The sequence below is a fragment of the Pempheris klunzingeri genome, chromosome 3 (assembly GCF_042242105.1).
Source record: "Pempheris klunzingeri isolate RE-2024b chromosome 3, fPemKlu1.hap1, whole genome shotgun sequence".
NCBI classification, from domain to species: domain Eukaryota; kingdom Metazoa; phylum Chordata; class Actinopteri; order Acropomatiformes; family Pempheridae; genus Pempheris; species Pempheris klunzingeri.
Window position 1 is genome coordinate 20,297,987 of NC_092014.1, and position 17,026 is coordinate 20,315,012.

Genomic DNA, 17,026 nt, shown 5'->3' on the forward strand with positions numbered 1-17,026 from the left:
CGTTGGGCCACAGCTAAATTTTCAATTTTTTTTTTAATTTTCACATTGTTTGTTCATAATAAACAGACCATTTGAAGTAAAACACTCAAAACACAAAACATGTTTACATAGTTTTAAACAAAGTGGTAAAAACCTGAAGGCTCCCCATGAGGAGAGCAACCATGACTGTTTAAAACACATAATTTAACTTTCAGCATTCATAGTTTCTCTGTAAACCATCCTTGCTTTCATAGTTTCAACACGTGGCTTTAACACCTCGTTTCCTTTGACCCACTGCCTTTGCCCCCTTGCCTTTCCTTTTGCCCCGCCCGCGGCTCGGTGCCGAGCGGCCCGGCTTGGCCGTGGTGAAGGTGATGCACTGGGAGTCCAGGTAGTCCACCAGCTTGGCGGCACCCAAGCGGATCCCGGCCGCCTTGAGTCGCTCCTGGAACTGGGACAGCACCAGGGGTTTGTACTGGAGGATCTGAGTGTACAGTTCGGAATCGGACAGGATGAAGGAGCGCACTGCCTGGAGGCGATCCTGGAGGCGGGACGTCGCCTGGGAGGCAGAGATGCCGCCATCGCTGTCTGAGTCACCGCTGGAGGAGTGACACAGCTCTGGGTTGGACCTGCTGACGGAGGGGGAAGTGGTTAGATGCACATAATGTATTTATGGAAGTTATTTCAATGCAACAACCACCAGATTTATGTGGCAATATGCTGTTTTATGAGCCAATTAAGAAGCTGATAGGTCTGCTCTATCCACACACGGCACCTTTCAGAGTCTTCGCTGGCAGCGATGGAGGAGGTGTTGGAGCTCTGTGAGGCAGACAGCAGCTCTGCCTCCTCCTCTCTGCCGTGTTTCAGAGGGGAGATGGCAGCGGTCACTCTGGCCTCTTTGACCTTCTCTGTCTGGGCGCAGGAGGCCGGCTTGTTGCCAGCGGCCACAGAAGTGGTGGACGGGGGCTTCATGCGAGCCGTGCGGCCCACGCAGGGTGCCTCGTCCTCAGAGTCGGAGCTGGCCAGTTGGTGGGTGTACTGGTGGATCTCCTTCAGCTTGAGGATCATCTGGCGCTTCGGTAAAGGCCGAACACCAAACCTGCGTAGAGGGGAAAGTAAGACGGACAGACGAACAAACAGATGGACGTGAGGAAAACAGCCTGGGATAGAGGGCGGAGCCAGACAGGCTAAGTTGACAGTGACACTGTGGGAGGTAATCGGATAGGCTCCTCGGTTAATAGCCTTGATTAGAAAAAAACCCAACAGACCTGCTGAGTTTGTTCTTGAGGTCTGGTGTGTCCAAGTCAGAGTAGTGGGGCATGGGAGTGATGGGCCCAAGGGAGCGACACCTTTTACTGTACGACGATGCTGATGGGACACAAACAGGAAGACGCTGTGTAAGACTTCAGTCTGATTCCTCCACCACAACTTAAAACATAACTGAATGTACTGAAAGCAAAAGTCCACAGACACTTTCTTTAAAAAAAACAAAAACTTCGAACCAAACATTCCTTAACAAAACCAGTAAATAAACACAGTATATCCGTCATGTCTCACACTGCCAGATACACTCTAATTTGACGTCATATTTGCAGGCAGTTTGAAGCTTTCTGAAATTGTTGGAATAAAACAATATTATTACATTTAGTTTTTGTTTGTTCTTATATTGCTTTGGATTGTTTGGTTTTCTTCCGTCTTCATGCGCTAGCGATTTGTTTTTCGAGGCAGATTTTGTTCATCCATGTGTGATGCGAGTCTTGAGAATACAATAATTGAAGGAGAGGAGCACGGGCTTACTGGCACCACATGTTCCCCCGTAGAGCAGATGACCGGATTCGATTTTGGCACACCTTTCTGCGGAAATGTGCATATTCATGGAGGACGTGTGGCTCTACTGAAACAGTCACAGTTTCACTCTTTAATGCTTTAAGACTAATATTCTTTTGTGAAGGCGTGTTGCCATTAATAAATATATGTCTGCATGACATGGGCAAAAAACCCCAAAAACATCAGATTCTGCGGCTAGTAAATTACAGAAAAACATCCATTCGTGCCGAAGCACAAGTACTGCAGCATGACTACTTACCTGGTGTTTTGAGCTGGGCAGGAGGGTTCACCCTCTGAGACAGAGGAAGAGCCTCCTCCTCGTCATCCTCCCAGCTTTCCCATATTTTGGAGTCCAGGAGGCTGTTGTTAATCTCTGGTGTGGTGGGGTGAGGTGCAGAAGGGGTGAAGTAAGGATCTGTATGGGCCTGTATGCTGGTGGATGGCTGTGTGCTGAGGACTTTGGATGAAGAGCAGGCAGTCACACTGCCACGTCTCTTCAAACTAAGGCCACTGTGACGAGATGGTGAAGGCTGACAGTCGGCAGAGGATGACGACCTGTTGGTTTCTCGTTGGCCCGGGCGGCTCTCCTGCTGGCTGGATCCTCTGCTGTCCTCCAGCCTCAGACTGAAGCAGCCCGGGTTGGAATCTACACATGCATCGAGGCCCCAGGAGTCGTTGAAAGCTATGGGGGGCTCGTCCATGGCCATGAAACTCTGAAAACTGGATTCAGCAACTTCTGCCTCTCCACTTTCTGCTTTTGCTTCTTCCCGCTCCCCTGCATCACTTGAGTCTCTGTTTTCAGACTCTGTCATCCTTTCTCCGTCCTCCTTAGTTATTCCCCTCCTCGTTGGCTCAGGCCCTGTGTTGTCACGCCTGCTAGATTCAACAGAATGTCGACTTTGACTGGAGGAGCTGCTTTGTCTCTGAAGACCTCTGTGAGAGGATGGAGACGGTGGGTCTGAAGGGTTAGACAGGGGGGACAGATGAAAGCTCCCTAACTCAGTCTTCTCTGGGCTTTCAGATGGCGCCCCACCCTTTTCTTTACTCTGCGGCCTCTGCTCCTCGTGGTTGCTGTGGAGCGGGGAGGTGCCGAGGAGAACAAGGGGCTGGTGGAGCTCTGTGTGCAGGGGAGTGCTGCTGTAAGGCCGGGGCTGCAGGTGGAGGGGTGTATCCTGCTTTGAGGGCTGCGAGAGCTTCGGTTGGCATTGGGGCACCGCAAACACTTCTCTGTCTTCACTCACATCACAATCACTGGTTCTTTTAGAAGAGAAGTTGAGATCAAAGCTGGAGCTACTTGGAGTCGTCTTGTCCAGTGTTAACCTGGGAACGCTGCTCTCTGTTGGGCAAATCTGGGTAGAATCTCTGACTGGACTGTTGGAGGTCGGACGTCTGTTGTTTGACGGTAAAGCAGAAGAAGAGAAAACAGAGGGGGAGGAGGTGTCACCTTTAGGGAACAGCTGCGTCCTGCACATGCTGCTTTTGGTCTGAGTGGAGCTGGTCGCGGTGCTCCGTCTATGCTGTACCGGTGTGGACGGGATCAGCCAGGACACTTCTGGAGAACAGTCTGCTGGTCCCTGGTCACACCCAGAGCCACGATCTCCGTGAGCTGGTGAGTCACCAGGACTGAGCTCTAAACTGCTGGGCTTTATATTCTGCACGGCGGGTTCATTCGGTTCCGGGATCGGCTGAGGTTTGATCTGGGTGTAGTAGCGCTGCGGGTTCTGGACGGCGCAAGGAGAATGCGGCGAAGGACTGCGGGAGCTAAGGACTACTTCCATCTCCTCGCTCGAGTCGGACAAAACTATGAGCTCAGGTTCCTTCTTTTTCTCAGGCAAATCAGGCGAAAGAGCGACACAAATACTACGAGGACTTTGGCTTTCTCGCATTGAAGGCAGATTTTCTTTAAGCACGTTCAGTTCAACAGCATCTGCTCCCGAGTCACCCACATGACCAGGAGACTGGCCTGGGATCGGTAGGCTGGATGTGCTGGTTGGAGGACTGAGGGAACAGTCGTCGACAACGCTTGCTGAAGACTGAAGCAATGTTCTGCCAGGCAGCTCAGATGAGGGTTTATGAGAGGTCTGGTGTCGTTGGGTTTGAGGGGTGTGTGTCTTAGCTGCACCGGAAGTAGAAGGTATGGAGGAGGGATCTCCTTCCTCGTAGAAGCCCCAGGAGTCTGAGAAGAGGCGGCTGTAGCTGCGATCCAGGCTGGGGCCCGTCTCGAGTTGAGAGTTCCGCTGCGGGATTTTTACGCTGAGGCCCTCAGAGCTTCTTTTAGGTTCCGTCAGTTTCATGAACACGTCCTCTCCATCGTCTTCCTCATCTACCGTCTCCTCCTCCACGCTGTCTTTCTCCTCCTCCCTCTTTCTCTGCGTGGCAGCAAACTCATAGATCTCCTCCAGCTCCTCCTCGTTCACCTTCTCCTCACGAATCTCTCTGTCACCTAATGTGAGGTCATTGGCTTGGCGTTCTTCCTCCAACGCTCTCTCCTCATCCCTTCCTCCGTCTGTATCCGCACCATCGTTGTCTTCATCCTCCTCCCCCATCCACATGGAGTGGAGCAGCTCGGTGAAGGCCTGGTCTGTTTGATTGCCGTAGTCTTCCTCACCTCCCCGAGCCGCGGCATCCTCTCCGTGGAGCTCGCAAAGTTGCTGTAGCTCCTGCAAGTCAAACCTTAACAAACACAAAAAGAGAAGCGCCTTCTTTACAATTATCAATTACTCTATACTGCTTAACACACAGCACGTTACAACAAAAACCTGAAAACTTAATGGGGATCACCGAATTAGCTCGACCAGAGGTGGACCAACACACCTCTAAGTGACCACACTGCTCACTGTAAAATAAACATCCTGGCTTGAGTACAGAATCCTAACCTGGATGCAAGCTCCAGTACATGAGGCCGCAGGGATGCCTGGATGGAGCAGCGGGCTGTGTAGAGGTACTGCAGCAAAACCAACACTGCCTGTCCCGGGACGTCGCTCATCAACACCCTCTGAGCAGCAGGCATGTCCTCCTCCTGCACCCCGAAACCGCTTTCATGGACCTGTGAGAGCAGCAGAGGAAGGAGGAGAGAATGACGGGTTAAAAATGCAAAGAGAGTAAAAGTACGGATGTTTGATGATCAAAGTTGTTTGACTGTATAAATCTGATATTTACATTTACTGACTGAATTAATTACATAGCTCACAGGTAAGTAAAAAAATACATATTTCTTCCAGTACAAACTTCCTCAGCCTTTTTAAAAAAAAAAAAAAAGGTTTCGACTATCTCGGCTCCACAAATCACTGCTGGAAGCTGAAACTATTGGCTTGTAGGTGTCCAGTATTGTGTCAACTTTTAGTTTTTATATTGCTTTTGTAATAATCTTTCAATTATACTGCATTTACTTATCAAAGGTAAACTCTGAAAACAGAACATAGATTTTTTACAGAACTACGCAGTCCTGGTTCTTATGTCAGCAGGGCTCTGCTTTGCAACACACAAACACACACACACACACACACACAGAAATACATTTTACCATTTCGGCCAGCAGGGGGCAGCGAGCATACACCATGAAGGAATGAGCAAAGTAGACCTCTCCACTGTCCACCTGGAGCTGCACATCGCTGAGCTGAGGGTTGTTCACCATGCTGCTCAGGTCTGAGGCCAGTCTGCATAGTGTCACCTACAGGGGAGACACTGGGGGTCAGCACGCTGCACAAATAGTACGGAAAGGCACACAGTGGGCGCAGCAGACAAGACCTGCTACACCGTGTGTATCATCTCAGTTTGGCAACACACTTTGATGTGGTTTCTATTTCACAATATGACAGTTTTGTTGGATTATTTGGGCTGATTATTTTGTAGCTCTATGTAATATCTGATGAGGGTCTGCACGAAGAGGAACTATAATATACAACGTAGATTATATCACTGGGTCAACTAGCTGAGGGTGAGACTAGTTGAAACTATGTTGAGGAAGACGTGCAGTAGTATCATTTCACCTTATTGGACTGGAATGCAGAGACATGAATCTAAGGACAGGAGCTGCTTTACAGAAACCCAACGGCACAGCTGAAGTCAGATACAAATGATGAAAAAGAAACAGGATTCAGGTTGAAAAGTGTCAGAATAAGTTGTGGTGATGACTCGTCTCACCGATGGGCGGCTGCCTCGCTCTTTGTCTGCTGCGGGCCGATCGGTCGCCCTCCTCGCTTGGCTGTGGGTGTCGTCTGGTAGGAAGCCGCTCGCACAGAGGTCAGCCTGCTCCTCGGTCTCCTCCGGGACGAAGCCGCTCAGATGAAGGTTTGTGACTTGACCATCACTCTTGTCTGTGGGAACAAAGACATTCAGGGACAGAACCGATTCAGATTCCAGGAATACATTTTTGATGGATGTTTTAACCAGAGTTCAAGGCAATTTTCACCCAAATTTTATGTCCCCCACCTTTGCAGAAGTTTTTTGTGCTTTCTGCTAGTAGAAGACACTGACAAATGTAATAAAAAAGCTCCAACAATAAACAAGCTCCTCTTGTGACAAGTAAGTTTCTGGTAATGGAAAATGAAGAGAAAAATAGATTTTCAGATATGCACCACTTTTTAAATATTCAAAGGAAAGTGATAAATTCATCATTTTTGGAGGGTACAAAATTATAAAGGGACCATAACGAACCCTGGTCTATTGCATGTGCAATATAAATACTTAATGTTTTTTAGAAACCTCATGGGAGACTACACTATGGAAACAACCAGAAAGCAAACATTTGAGGGCATGTACCTTCAACCACAACAAAACGACAACTGTTTTAAGGTAAGACCACGAAAATTCTTTACAACTGCAGGTTGGACCAGCCAGTAGATGTCAGGTTTCTTTGCCTGTGCATTTAAACATATGTGGTGCCATTAAAGTACTCAAAATTGATTCACCATTATGATCCATCTCTACAAGCGTGTTTACCTTATTGATGTTTGTGCACGTCTCTACTGGTAAACAAAAGTTTTACAAGACAGTGTGTGTGTGTGTGTGTGTGTGTGTGTGTGTGAGAGTGTGTTACCCCTGTCAGGACCTGAAGCAGTGTAACCACACTGGGTGAGGGTCATGCCGTCTTCAGCCAGCTCCATCAGGTCTCGGAGTGTCTGGCTGCTCACCGGGAGCTTCCCTGTGCCTGGGGTGGAGGGAGCAGCCGTGTGGGAGGACGGCAGGACGGGGGTCCTGGTTCCTGCGACAGGAGTTGCTTCACTCGCAGGCTGGACGACAGACACAGACTTGCTGATGGTGCTGGAGGAGGCTGCATCAGTCTACGAGGTGAGGAGGACATCATGAAAGCTCAGTCTACCTGTGATTCTGTTTAATTTAAACATTTAATTGTGATGATGATGTGCTTTGGTTGCGTTGTATTCTGGATGTGAAATTAACTGCTGCACTGAGCAGCAAGCTCAGCAAGCTATAAATCAAGCTCAGTATGATGCAGAATGTTGTCAGAAACACGGTGGGTGGACAGAAGTCTGTTCTAGTATTTCTGTGGGGGAAAAAAATCTTCATGCAAGTTTAATCGATGCAGCTGGCAAATAAATGCATCAAAATTTTTTTTTTTTTTTTTTCTTACATCTCCCTATATTCTCTAGTATCTCTGCAAGGCAGGATTGCTTTAAAGTCAGTTTCTAAATTCAGCAATATAACATCAACTGTATGTATTCCTTAGTAGCTGCAGATCAGTGATTGGCTATCTGAATGGTATTCATGAGGCTTCTACCAGTAGATACATCATAAACAAACTGGGACATATGCCTAACATTCAGTCTGATTTCAACTCCCTGTGTCGGTCACTTCAAACAAAACACGACAAAGTAGTGAACACGCCTCTGGTCTCTCTCACCTTTTCTGATTCCCAAGGCGTGATGAACTCTCTGAGCTCTGGGGTGTAGAAATCAGTCAGACAGGTGGAGCCTCCGTCCAGCAGCGCGCTCTTCTGCCAGAGGAGGGCAGCACCGCTCCAGCCAGGCAGACTACTGGGGCAGAGGGTCGGTGAGGTGGGAGATGGGGCCCGGGTGCGTAGGAGGAGAGCAGCAACGCGTTCCTGCAGCCTCCTCTGAGCCGTCTCGGCATCCTGAACGAGGAGGAGCGGGGGAGGGCGAGGGACGGCGCCCTTTTTCCTCTTCCCACGCCCCTTACCTGGACCAAGGAGAGGAGAGAGAGGAGGGATCTGATCATGTACCTGGAGGCCCGTGAACCTGCAAAGAGCTTCAGTATTTATAGGATAATGTTCCATTTGTCTACTAAATATACATGAATATCAGTGCAACACTGAAAATAAACCCACTGTGATCTGAAATAATTATTTCAACAGTTTGTGAGATGTGTCTGTGTTGTTAGATGGTGTGTGTACACTGCTTCGGGCCTTGCCAAAGGTAACAAATATGCAGACACACAATACACAGACTGGATTCTAAAGGATTTGTTGCAGAACAACATAAAAAACATGTTTCCACATTAAATAAGACATACAAACACAACTTAGACCCTCAATAGAGAACATATAAACTGAAGGAGTGTTCCTCCTACAGACCCTGCTGATGCGTTTACCACCAAACCCGATGTGGTTTACCTTTGTTCTACTGAACTAGAGACGGTAAAAAACCCTAAATCTGCTGGTTAACAGGTTTATACCACAGGCACCTGTTATTGATCAAAGTATTACATTTCCTGGCACTATTTTTAAATCGGTCAGATGAAGAAGTCATAACACAGTCGTAGCTCACAGCTTTGCATGCTATGAGGATTAATCAAAGATGAAGCCACTGCATCAGATACGTGCAGTTAGCTAAAAGTATACACACTCTGCAGCCAATCCGAATCAAGCTGCTCTGCGTCTGTGGTCTAAAAATCAGCATCAACTTGCTTTGTGTAAATTTAACACACCAAAATCTTGAGTTTTGATATATTTGATTATGACCATGAACCAATGTTTATGCTGTAGTATAAGTCTAGTGTACAGCTGCTAAAATTACACTAGTGTTATATGCTAGATAGCACATAACATTTAAGGTATTTGAAAATATATACACAGCAAATACTGATGATGAGCCAGTTCATTCTGGCTCAATATTTGGATTTAAGAACAAAAAGCAAAATAATCAAAACACTTCTCCCTGATAATTGCATTGATAATCAATTACATTTATATAAATGCCAAAATGTTGCATAAAAGCAGTAAAATACATGTATTTGTGCTGCATTGTCAGATATAACACCCCCTGTGCTGTGCTACTGCTTCTTCTTATCGTCTTAGTCCGGACAAACACAGGTGATGTCACTGTACCTGTGTCTGGCCTCAAATTCAACCCTGCGGTCATGGAAATGTGAGAGGCAGCAGCCCCTGTTTGTAACAGCCTCTGTTCCTCCCTTTCTCTGCACTGCTGCGCCTCCTGTTCCAGCAGAGACGAGGACAGAGCCAGGGCCACAGCGGTGTCCTCGTCCAGCGGTTCAGTCTTCTTTCGGGGCTTCTTTCTCGCTGGGTGTCCCGGCTTGGACGGGCCTTTTCTTTTGGTGCCTCCAGTCTCTGTGCTGCAGATAGACGGAGGTTTGATGATGCTTTGTAAGTAGTCACATACTGACTGTTGGGTGATAGGCAAGCTAATCCTATTGTGAGATAAAGATTGTCAAGCGATAAAGCATGATCAAAACAGGAGTAAGATTCTCTCTCTGTTCAGTCTGATTGAAACGATGCAACTTTTAGACCCAGTCTATCCAATCCGGCCATATTTTGATATCTCAAAAATGCTTGTAGAGCAGGTGCATTACTTGTTGTAACTGATATTAAGCTCACTATGGTACTTTCTTGTTGCTGGACTGAGGCACTGAGGCCAACTTACAGTGTGTCAGCAGTGGGGTCAGTCTGCGTCTCCTCAGCCTGTCTCTGCAGAGCCTGCAGCAGCACAGCCGGAGACACGCCCATGTCTGAGGAGCAGCGCTTCAGGTGGGCCGAGCGACTCTTCTGAGACTTGAACTTCTTGCCGCAGATGGGACAGTCAGGGACGCCAGGAGGAGGAGGAGGAGGAGGAGGAGGAGATGGGGCTGGAGCGCTCTCTTCACTCTTATCTAAACACCTGCAAACACGAATCATTTTTCACTCTGTGTGTCCACCAGTCTAATGCTTGCCTGTGACCTGAAGTGAAGCTGCGTACGTTAATTTCCCTGTTGCAGATCACTCTGGGTGAGAGCAGTCAGTCAAACACACACACACACACACCGTAAATATAAATATCCAGACCTGTTTAGGTGCTGCGTGCGCCCCTCAGGGGTCATGTGTGACAGGTCTCTGTGGCAGATCTGACAGAAGAACAGGCCTCCGTCTTCCTGCTCCACTGGCTGGGCCTCTGCTGCCTCCCTGTTCAGCTCCTGCTGCAGCCGCAGGGCCAGAGCCTCGTCGCTGTCCTGGGGCTCGGAGTGGAGGTCAGAGCTGAAGCACTCTGGAGTATCTGCGAACAGAAGGGAGGTGGGACACACAGATACAAGTAAAAGGTGAGTTAAAGGTACAATTTCACATAAATATTAATGTAATGCACAGATATAAAAACAAGACATGAATGCACTCATATAATTTTAGAGTTCTATTTGTGCCTTAAGAGCTTCACTGCACTGAAATCATTACACTGTTCTATCTGAATGAAGTTAACATGTCATGCTATGATATCACACACATTTCTTCATGATTATGTTAGTAAATATCTCCTTAAAGCACTAATACTGCTTCACTGGCACTATTGAGCTACAAGCAATATCAGCTGGCTCTCCTGTATGACACGATGGAATGAGTACTGTTTTGTGTTTTGCATGTGGGGTCAAGGTGGATTAAAGGCAGACATACATAAGCTAAACGGGAAAAAAAGATAAAACCGCTTATTTGATCTCTATCATGGATGATGATGGTGGTGATGATGATGATGATGATGATGATGACATTTTTAAGAAGAGAGGAGAGAAACCCACGTCTGTGTCCCGTCTGTTCACTTACAGTCTGTGTAAGAAGCTTCGGGACACCTCACCTTGTCTTTGCTCCAGAGGTGGAGGAGGAACGCACTCGCTGCTGTGGTTCGGTGGCTGGCTCTTGTCCTTGTGCACCATCCTCTGTGGACTGGCTCTCTTGAACTGTTGCATTCTGATGAGCACTTTGTCTTTCGCCGCCAAACCTCTCTCAGCTCTCGGTCCTGCTGCTGCAGCTGCTGAAGGCACAACTGAGGACTCAGCAGCATCTCCTGCATCACGTCCAGCCTGTCCACAGACCACATGCCGCTCTGTCCCCGCACCGGTGCCGACAGGCTGAGTCCCAGCACACTTGGACCCAGGGTCAGCATCTCTTTTGTTATTCCTCCTCTTCTTGTCCCCAGCACTCGCCTGACTGCAGGCCTGCTGCTCTGCTCTCCTCAGCTGTCTGGCCTCACCTGGTTTCTTGCGGACTCGCTTTAGCAGCTTTGAGCAGAGATCCACAAAATCCTGATCCGAGTCATCCATGACGGTGCACTTTGTTTCGCATTAAAAGGCCATGCCAGCATGTCCCCAGCTGCAGCGATCAGCCTGCAAAGACAGATGGTATAAGTTGGAGAAACTGGTGTCCGGAGTTGTGTTCAGGGACCAACAAGGGTAAAAACACTTTAATTTACCCAAACACAATATGTCAAAGATTCAGCTTTGCTCTTTTACTGCAAAATTCAAGGAAAACAGCAATGCTATCCTTCAATGTAAGCACGGAACTACACACTTGTGTTCTAATTGGGATAATTGGGATAACATTTTACGTCTGAAAGCGTTTGTTTGTGGTTGAATGATCAGTTAGGCAGAAGTCAGTTAGCCAGCTAGCTGGTCATGCTAACACTTTATGCTCACCCAGCTTTGATGAATTTGCTCTTTAGCTTTCCGCCTCATCGTTGCTCATCCACGAGTCCGTCGGACAGCTCATTTCTATGTATTTCAAGCTGCATCTATCAATTTTATGGTTGATAAAACAAGTAATGTTCATTTCATTTCAAAAACGTTCACACTTTAAGCTTCCGGTCATGTGACGTCGAGGGAGCGAATGAGTGCCCTCCACGTCATGTGAGTGCAACGCATCGCAGAGGACCAGTAAGGACCATCATTCATATCGTTTACATGATTAATTAATATTAACTCTATTTTCAGTCAAAAAAAAACCAAACGTGTATTTAAACACCAGCATATTTTACATCACAAACAATTACACTTAAATATCCTGAATTTAAAATACAGGTCGCTCTATCTGTAAGAAGCATAATATGAGCTGAGAAATGAGTCACTTATTGTGTATTTATCTCAAATATTCCATGAATCCTGAGGCACAGTTTTACCCTCTACCCGTCTTGTTAAATTATTTAATTATTCTCCCTTTAAGATATGGCTGGTTGTCAGTCTATAAAATCTGAGAAAAGACTATTATTTTTCTTACACGGAGGAAAAAATACTTAACCTTACTTACACTTAAATGCAGTGGGTCACATCATCCATCACAGGACACGCAGGAACTGGGAGAATCTAAGAAAATCTGACCGTTTGTTACAAATATAAATGTTGTCTGCTGCAGAAACTTAACTTGAGTGACTGAAATTTGTCATTTTGAATAAAGCAGTCTTAAAGCGCACCACTCAAATTGCATTTCTGATATTTGAACATCTGCAAATCAACAGTACTAATGTAAAACAATCACTGCTGGAAGCATAACTTTGGTTAAAACACAATCCAAACAGCAACAACCTTGAACCATCAATACTTTCTTATTTCTAACTGTTGTGTCTGAATGTATTTATGAGCCAGGACTGAAGATGGTTTCAAATCTCATATAAACAGTACATTTATAGAAAAAACTCAAGTGTTTAAAAGACCCTTGCAAAGCTTATGACTTGAATTATGTGATTTTGAGACCTCAAAAATGTAGAAATATTATGGATTCAGTGTAATATAAGTCAATGTTCCTGATCAATTACAATTCCTTTGAAAGGCTCAAGATTTTTGTTCAAGTTCAGATTTTCCACTGACGCTGCAGTCAGCATTTGTTCTACATGGGTTTTCTAAATTTAGATACTGGGCATTTCCTTGTGACTTGAGCAGAGCTGACTTCACCATTTATTAATGTATTTAAATGAGTGAAGCAGGTGAAATAAAGGTGAAGGAACAGGAAAGATGTTTATCCTCCATCACAGTGCAGATAGAAACAAAAAAAAAAAAGCTACTGTGGTAAACTTTAACATTCACTTTAAAATCGCCAACTTTTTAAATCTGTAGAAATTCAAATGGAGATTAAAGTTCCATAGTGATCTCAAAATAAACTCTTTAATTAGAAAGAAGTGACCCTCGACCAGTCACACAGGTAAGGAGCTCTTCTCTGACTGATATCTCGTATTTTTCCGTCTACTGTTGCTGGTGAGTGGAAGACAAAAAGACTGCTGAGCTGAAACAAATGGACACAAACCAACAGGACGAGTGATGCCTCATTATTGAGTCAACAGAGTACTGGAGTTCTTCTGTTGCACACAGTTTATTTAACAATATGGTATATAAGTAAGAAATGAGTCTTTTACCAGTTTATACAGTGATTTCATTCTCTCTTCCTTATATTTATAGTATTTTGCTTAATAACTTGATTTACAATAGGAGAAAAAGTAAATCCCCCTAATTCAAGTTTCTGTGAGAGAGGAATGAGGGTTGATAGCATTTAGTTTTCCTCAGGGTGAATCTCAAATGTGCCCTTCATCCCTAGATAGCACACAGCTTAGTGTAAAATTTAGAGGATGGGGGGGTGGGGGTCATCCGAGATGTGGCCAACAAACAACCGGTGATCATTCCACCTCAGCTTAGGGGGCTGGTCTCTTTCTCACACTCTCTTTACACTTTACAACATTGGTATGACAAAAAAAAGTATGACAAATTCTTTTTAATGTCAAAGCAACAATTTTCTACACCTGCAAGACAGATTTTCCAAATTCCAGGTCACGGAGATGTAGGCTGCAGTCCTTGTTGTTGGTGTTTTGCGAAACCAGTTGGAGCTGGCGTTACTTTAGTGACCGTGAGGGTTTGTGTCAGTGTCTTCATGTGCGCCTGTATACATGCCCGTGTATACACAACCTGCCGCAGTCCATTTCCTATTTTAATACAACTGAGTGCTCTTCATACACGCAAAGAGGAGGGGAACGGTCCCTGAACGCATCGTCTTAGAGTAATGGTACAACACTAGATTACAATTGCCAGGAATGACAGCTTGAGAAGAGAACGAAAACCTGGCCCAATACCCAGACAAATTATTTTACAGGTTCAACACAAAAAATGCTTTAAGTTTCTTTTTCAAAGGTACAAAATAAAAAGATATGAATAATATAATGCAATTGTACATTTTTCTTTAATAAAAAAAAAAGAAAAAAAAAAAAGAGAAGAAACGAGAAAGGCATGAAACCATACCAAAAACAAACCAAAAATAAATTGAGTATTGAACACATTTGGTCTCAACCAAAAAATATATTCTTTGTGATTTAATTTTCATTTAAGAAGCAACTTGCAAATCCCTCAACATCTTAAGGAAGAAAGACCCATCACTTGGGTTTAGGAAACAATTACATTCCCTAGAAGTGTTGACTTTTTTTTGTTTTTTTTCCTCGACCAAATGTTTTTTTTTTTCTTTTTACAACAGTTGAAACAACTTTTTACATGTCAGTACAAAAAAACTTTCTCAACCTTAGAAAGAACAAACAAAGCCCACTAACGGGATAAAGAGTCTGAGGGGAAACTAAGAGGAAGAGAAGTGGGAGGATGGGACCCTGGGAGAGAGATTGTGTTTTTTTTTAAGTTCCCAGCAGAAATGCTACAACCCCTCCACAAACTTCTCCAGAGTGTCCCCCGTGGCATCTCCCACCATCCCCAAGTCACTGTTCAGCCCCCCTCTGTTGGGCGTGTTAAGCTGCGGTAGCATGGCACTCTGTTCTGGTGTCCCCAAGTGTCCCTGCTCCATGGACCCTGACAGCGGGCCCCCGAGTCCTGGGTGAGGGGAACCCGAGTGGGGTGGATGTGGGTGCTGCGGCGAGGGCTGGGGCTGGTTCTGGACTTGCGGTGACGGACTGGAATGTGGCCGCTGCTGGGGCTGCTGTTGCGAGGGAGGACAGGGCGACTGCACTGGCGCGGGGGAGCGGACCTGGTTGTTCAGGGCATTGGCTAGTGTGGGCTGGCCAGGGAGGTGTGCTCCACCCTGGGGCTGGCCAGCCAGCAGGTGGGTCTGGGGGCTCATGGGGCTGGGCTGGCCAGGAGAGCCCATCTGCTGCTTTAGGACAGCCTGCTGCTGCTGGGGCAGTTGCTGCTGCTGTTGCTGCTGCTGGAGCATCCGTTGATGCAGTAAGTTCTGGGTGGAGTCCATCCCCATGCCAGGCTGGGCCATCTGAGCCATGGGTGGGAGCTGTCCCATTGGTCCCCCAGCTGCTCCTGCACCTGCCTGCATGGCTATCTGCTGTTGCTGTTGCTGCATGCGGAGCTGGGAGTATGTAGCTGCTGTACCCTGCGCTTGAGCAGGGAACTGGCCAGGATGGCCCTGGGGCATCACTCCCTGCTGCTGCTGTTGCTGCTGTTGTTGCTGCTGCTGCTGTTGCTGTTGTTGTCTTAAGAGCTGCCGACGGTAAAGCTCCTGGATCTGGGGGTTGGCGGCATTTATCAGCTGCCCTTGAGCCCCTAATGCGGCCATGCCTTGTGCAGAAGGTTGTTGAGGCTGTTGAGGGGGCATCCCCGGCCTCTGCACCGCCGCTCCTGGCATGGCCATGGCCTGCATTGTTGGCATGCCGGGCTGCTGTTGCTGACCGGCTTGCTGCTGCTGCTGCGGTTGGTTGGCATGGTACTTGGCTGTTCGCTGTTTGATGAACGCAGCCATTAGCTGAGGGTTTGATTTGAGGATGTTGAGGACTTGCTGCTGCTGCTGGGGCGAGCTGGGAGACTTGAGAGTGCGGAGAAGGTCCTGCAGGGCATTGGGCGCAATAGCACCAGGTCTCTGGGGTGTTTGTGGCCGGGCACCAGGCTGCTGTGGAATCAGCATCCTCTGGCCCTGCTGAGGTTGTTGTCCTGGGGCCATCATGGCTCGCTGCAAGGTCATGGCCTGTTGTGGGGTCTGGCCTGGGACAAGGCCTGGTTGTTGATTCTGAGCTGTCTGCATGGGCCCTGCAGCTCCAGGCCACTGACCTGGGGCCATGCCTGGTTGCATGACCTGTGGGCCCCGGGGCCCCGGCACCATCTGCATGGGTGGCTGCATTGGTCCAGTCATGCGCTGCTGTGGCTGCTGGGGGTTCATGGGCAAGCCATTCATGTTGACCCGGTAATTCTGCTGGTTCTGCTGAGCCTGTGCCATCATCTCGATGTGTCGCGCCATCTTGACGGCAGCGAGTGGAGGCTGCTGCTGTAGCTGTTGAGGAGGCTGAGGCGGCTGGGGAAGAGGTGACTGCTGCTGGTGGAGCGGGGAGGCCTGGGGCCCAGGCTTGCCCTGAGACACCGGTGCTTGAGGCTGGCCATTGCGAGGTGCGTTGGGGAAAGAGGGGGACATGACACCTGCTGAGTTGGGGGTCTGCGGCTGGTTGGAGAGTGGCTGCTGGGGTGTCTGGGGAGTGTTGGGCTGGGCATGGGAAGTGGGAGTGCTGGGGGCAGCTGAGGCCGGCGGGGACGGTAGCGGCATGGTCCTGCCTTGCATTGTGGCCATTCTTCTCCTCATCAGCTGGGCCTGCTGGAGCCTGTGCTGCAGCTGCTGCTGGCGAAGCTTGTGCTTGATGTTCAGGCAGAACGGGACAGGACACTTGTTCTCCTGACAATGCTTTGCATGATAACAGCATAAAGCAATAAGTTGCTTGCAAACAGGGCAGCCACCATTGGTTTTGCGCTTGCAGCCCTTGGTGTGCTGCACCACTCGCTTCATCTTCTGGCAGGACGGCAGAGAGCAGTTGGCATTGCGACACTGACAGGCATGGACCAGGGACTGGATGCAGCGTTGGATACTTAAGCGCCGGCTCTCCTGTGGGCTCTTGGAAGCCTCTCCACTTTGGCTGTCGTCGTCCAGGCCAAGGCCCCACTTCACCATCTGGTGCTCGTGTCCCTTCGTGTTGTAACAACTAATGCACAGATCAAAGTCCTGCAAAAAGGACAGATGGGGAATCAGTCATTAGATGCGAGTCGAACCAATTCTCATCTGTCAATAGTTTCATAAATGTAC

At 47.6% G+C, this 17,026-nt stretch overlaps 2 protein-coding genes across 3 annotated transcripts in view; both read right to left on the reverse strand.

Moving 5' to 3' along the window:
* Positions 1-62: 62 nt before the first annotated feature.
* Positions 63-11,301, reverse strand: slx4 (SLX4 structure-specific endonuclease subunit homolog (S. cerevisiae)). Its single transcript, XM_070828561.1, has 13 exons — positions 10,836-11,301; positions 10,061-10,268; positions 9,663-9,896; positions 9,110-9,354; positions 7,667-7,962; positions 6,845-7,088; positions 5,950-6,122; positions 5,330-5,476; positions 4,683-4,852; positions 2,066-4,479; positions 1,248-1,347; positions 755-1,078; positions 63-608 (listed from the first exon to the last, which is right to left on the reverse strand). The coding sequence occupies exons 1-13, from the start codon at positions 11,299-11,301 to the stop codon at positions 236-238; spliced, it is 5,394 nt and encodes a 1,797-aa protein (XP_070684662.1). The 3' UTR covers positions 63-235.
* Positions 11,302-13,602: 2,301 nt separating this feature from the next.
* crebbpa (CREB binding protein a) overlaps positions 13,603-17,026 on the reverse strand; it is a 39,950-nt gene continuing 36,526 nt past the window's right edge. For both annotated transcript variants that reach the window (XM_070828454.1, XM_070828452.1), the window contains exon 31: positions 13,603-16,945. In XM_070828454.1, the coding sequence (XP_070684555.1) occupies positions 14,654-16,945 (2,292 nt within the window). In that variant the 3' untranslated portion in view covers positions 13,603-14,653. The remainder of the gene's footprint in view (positions 16,946-17,026) is intronic.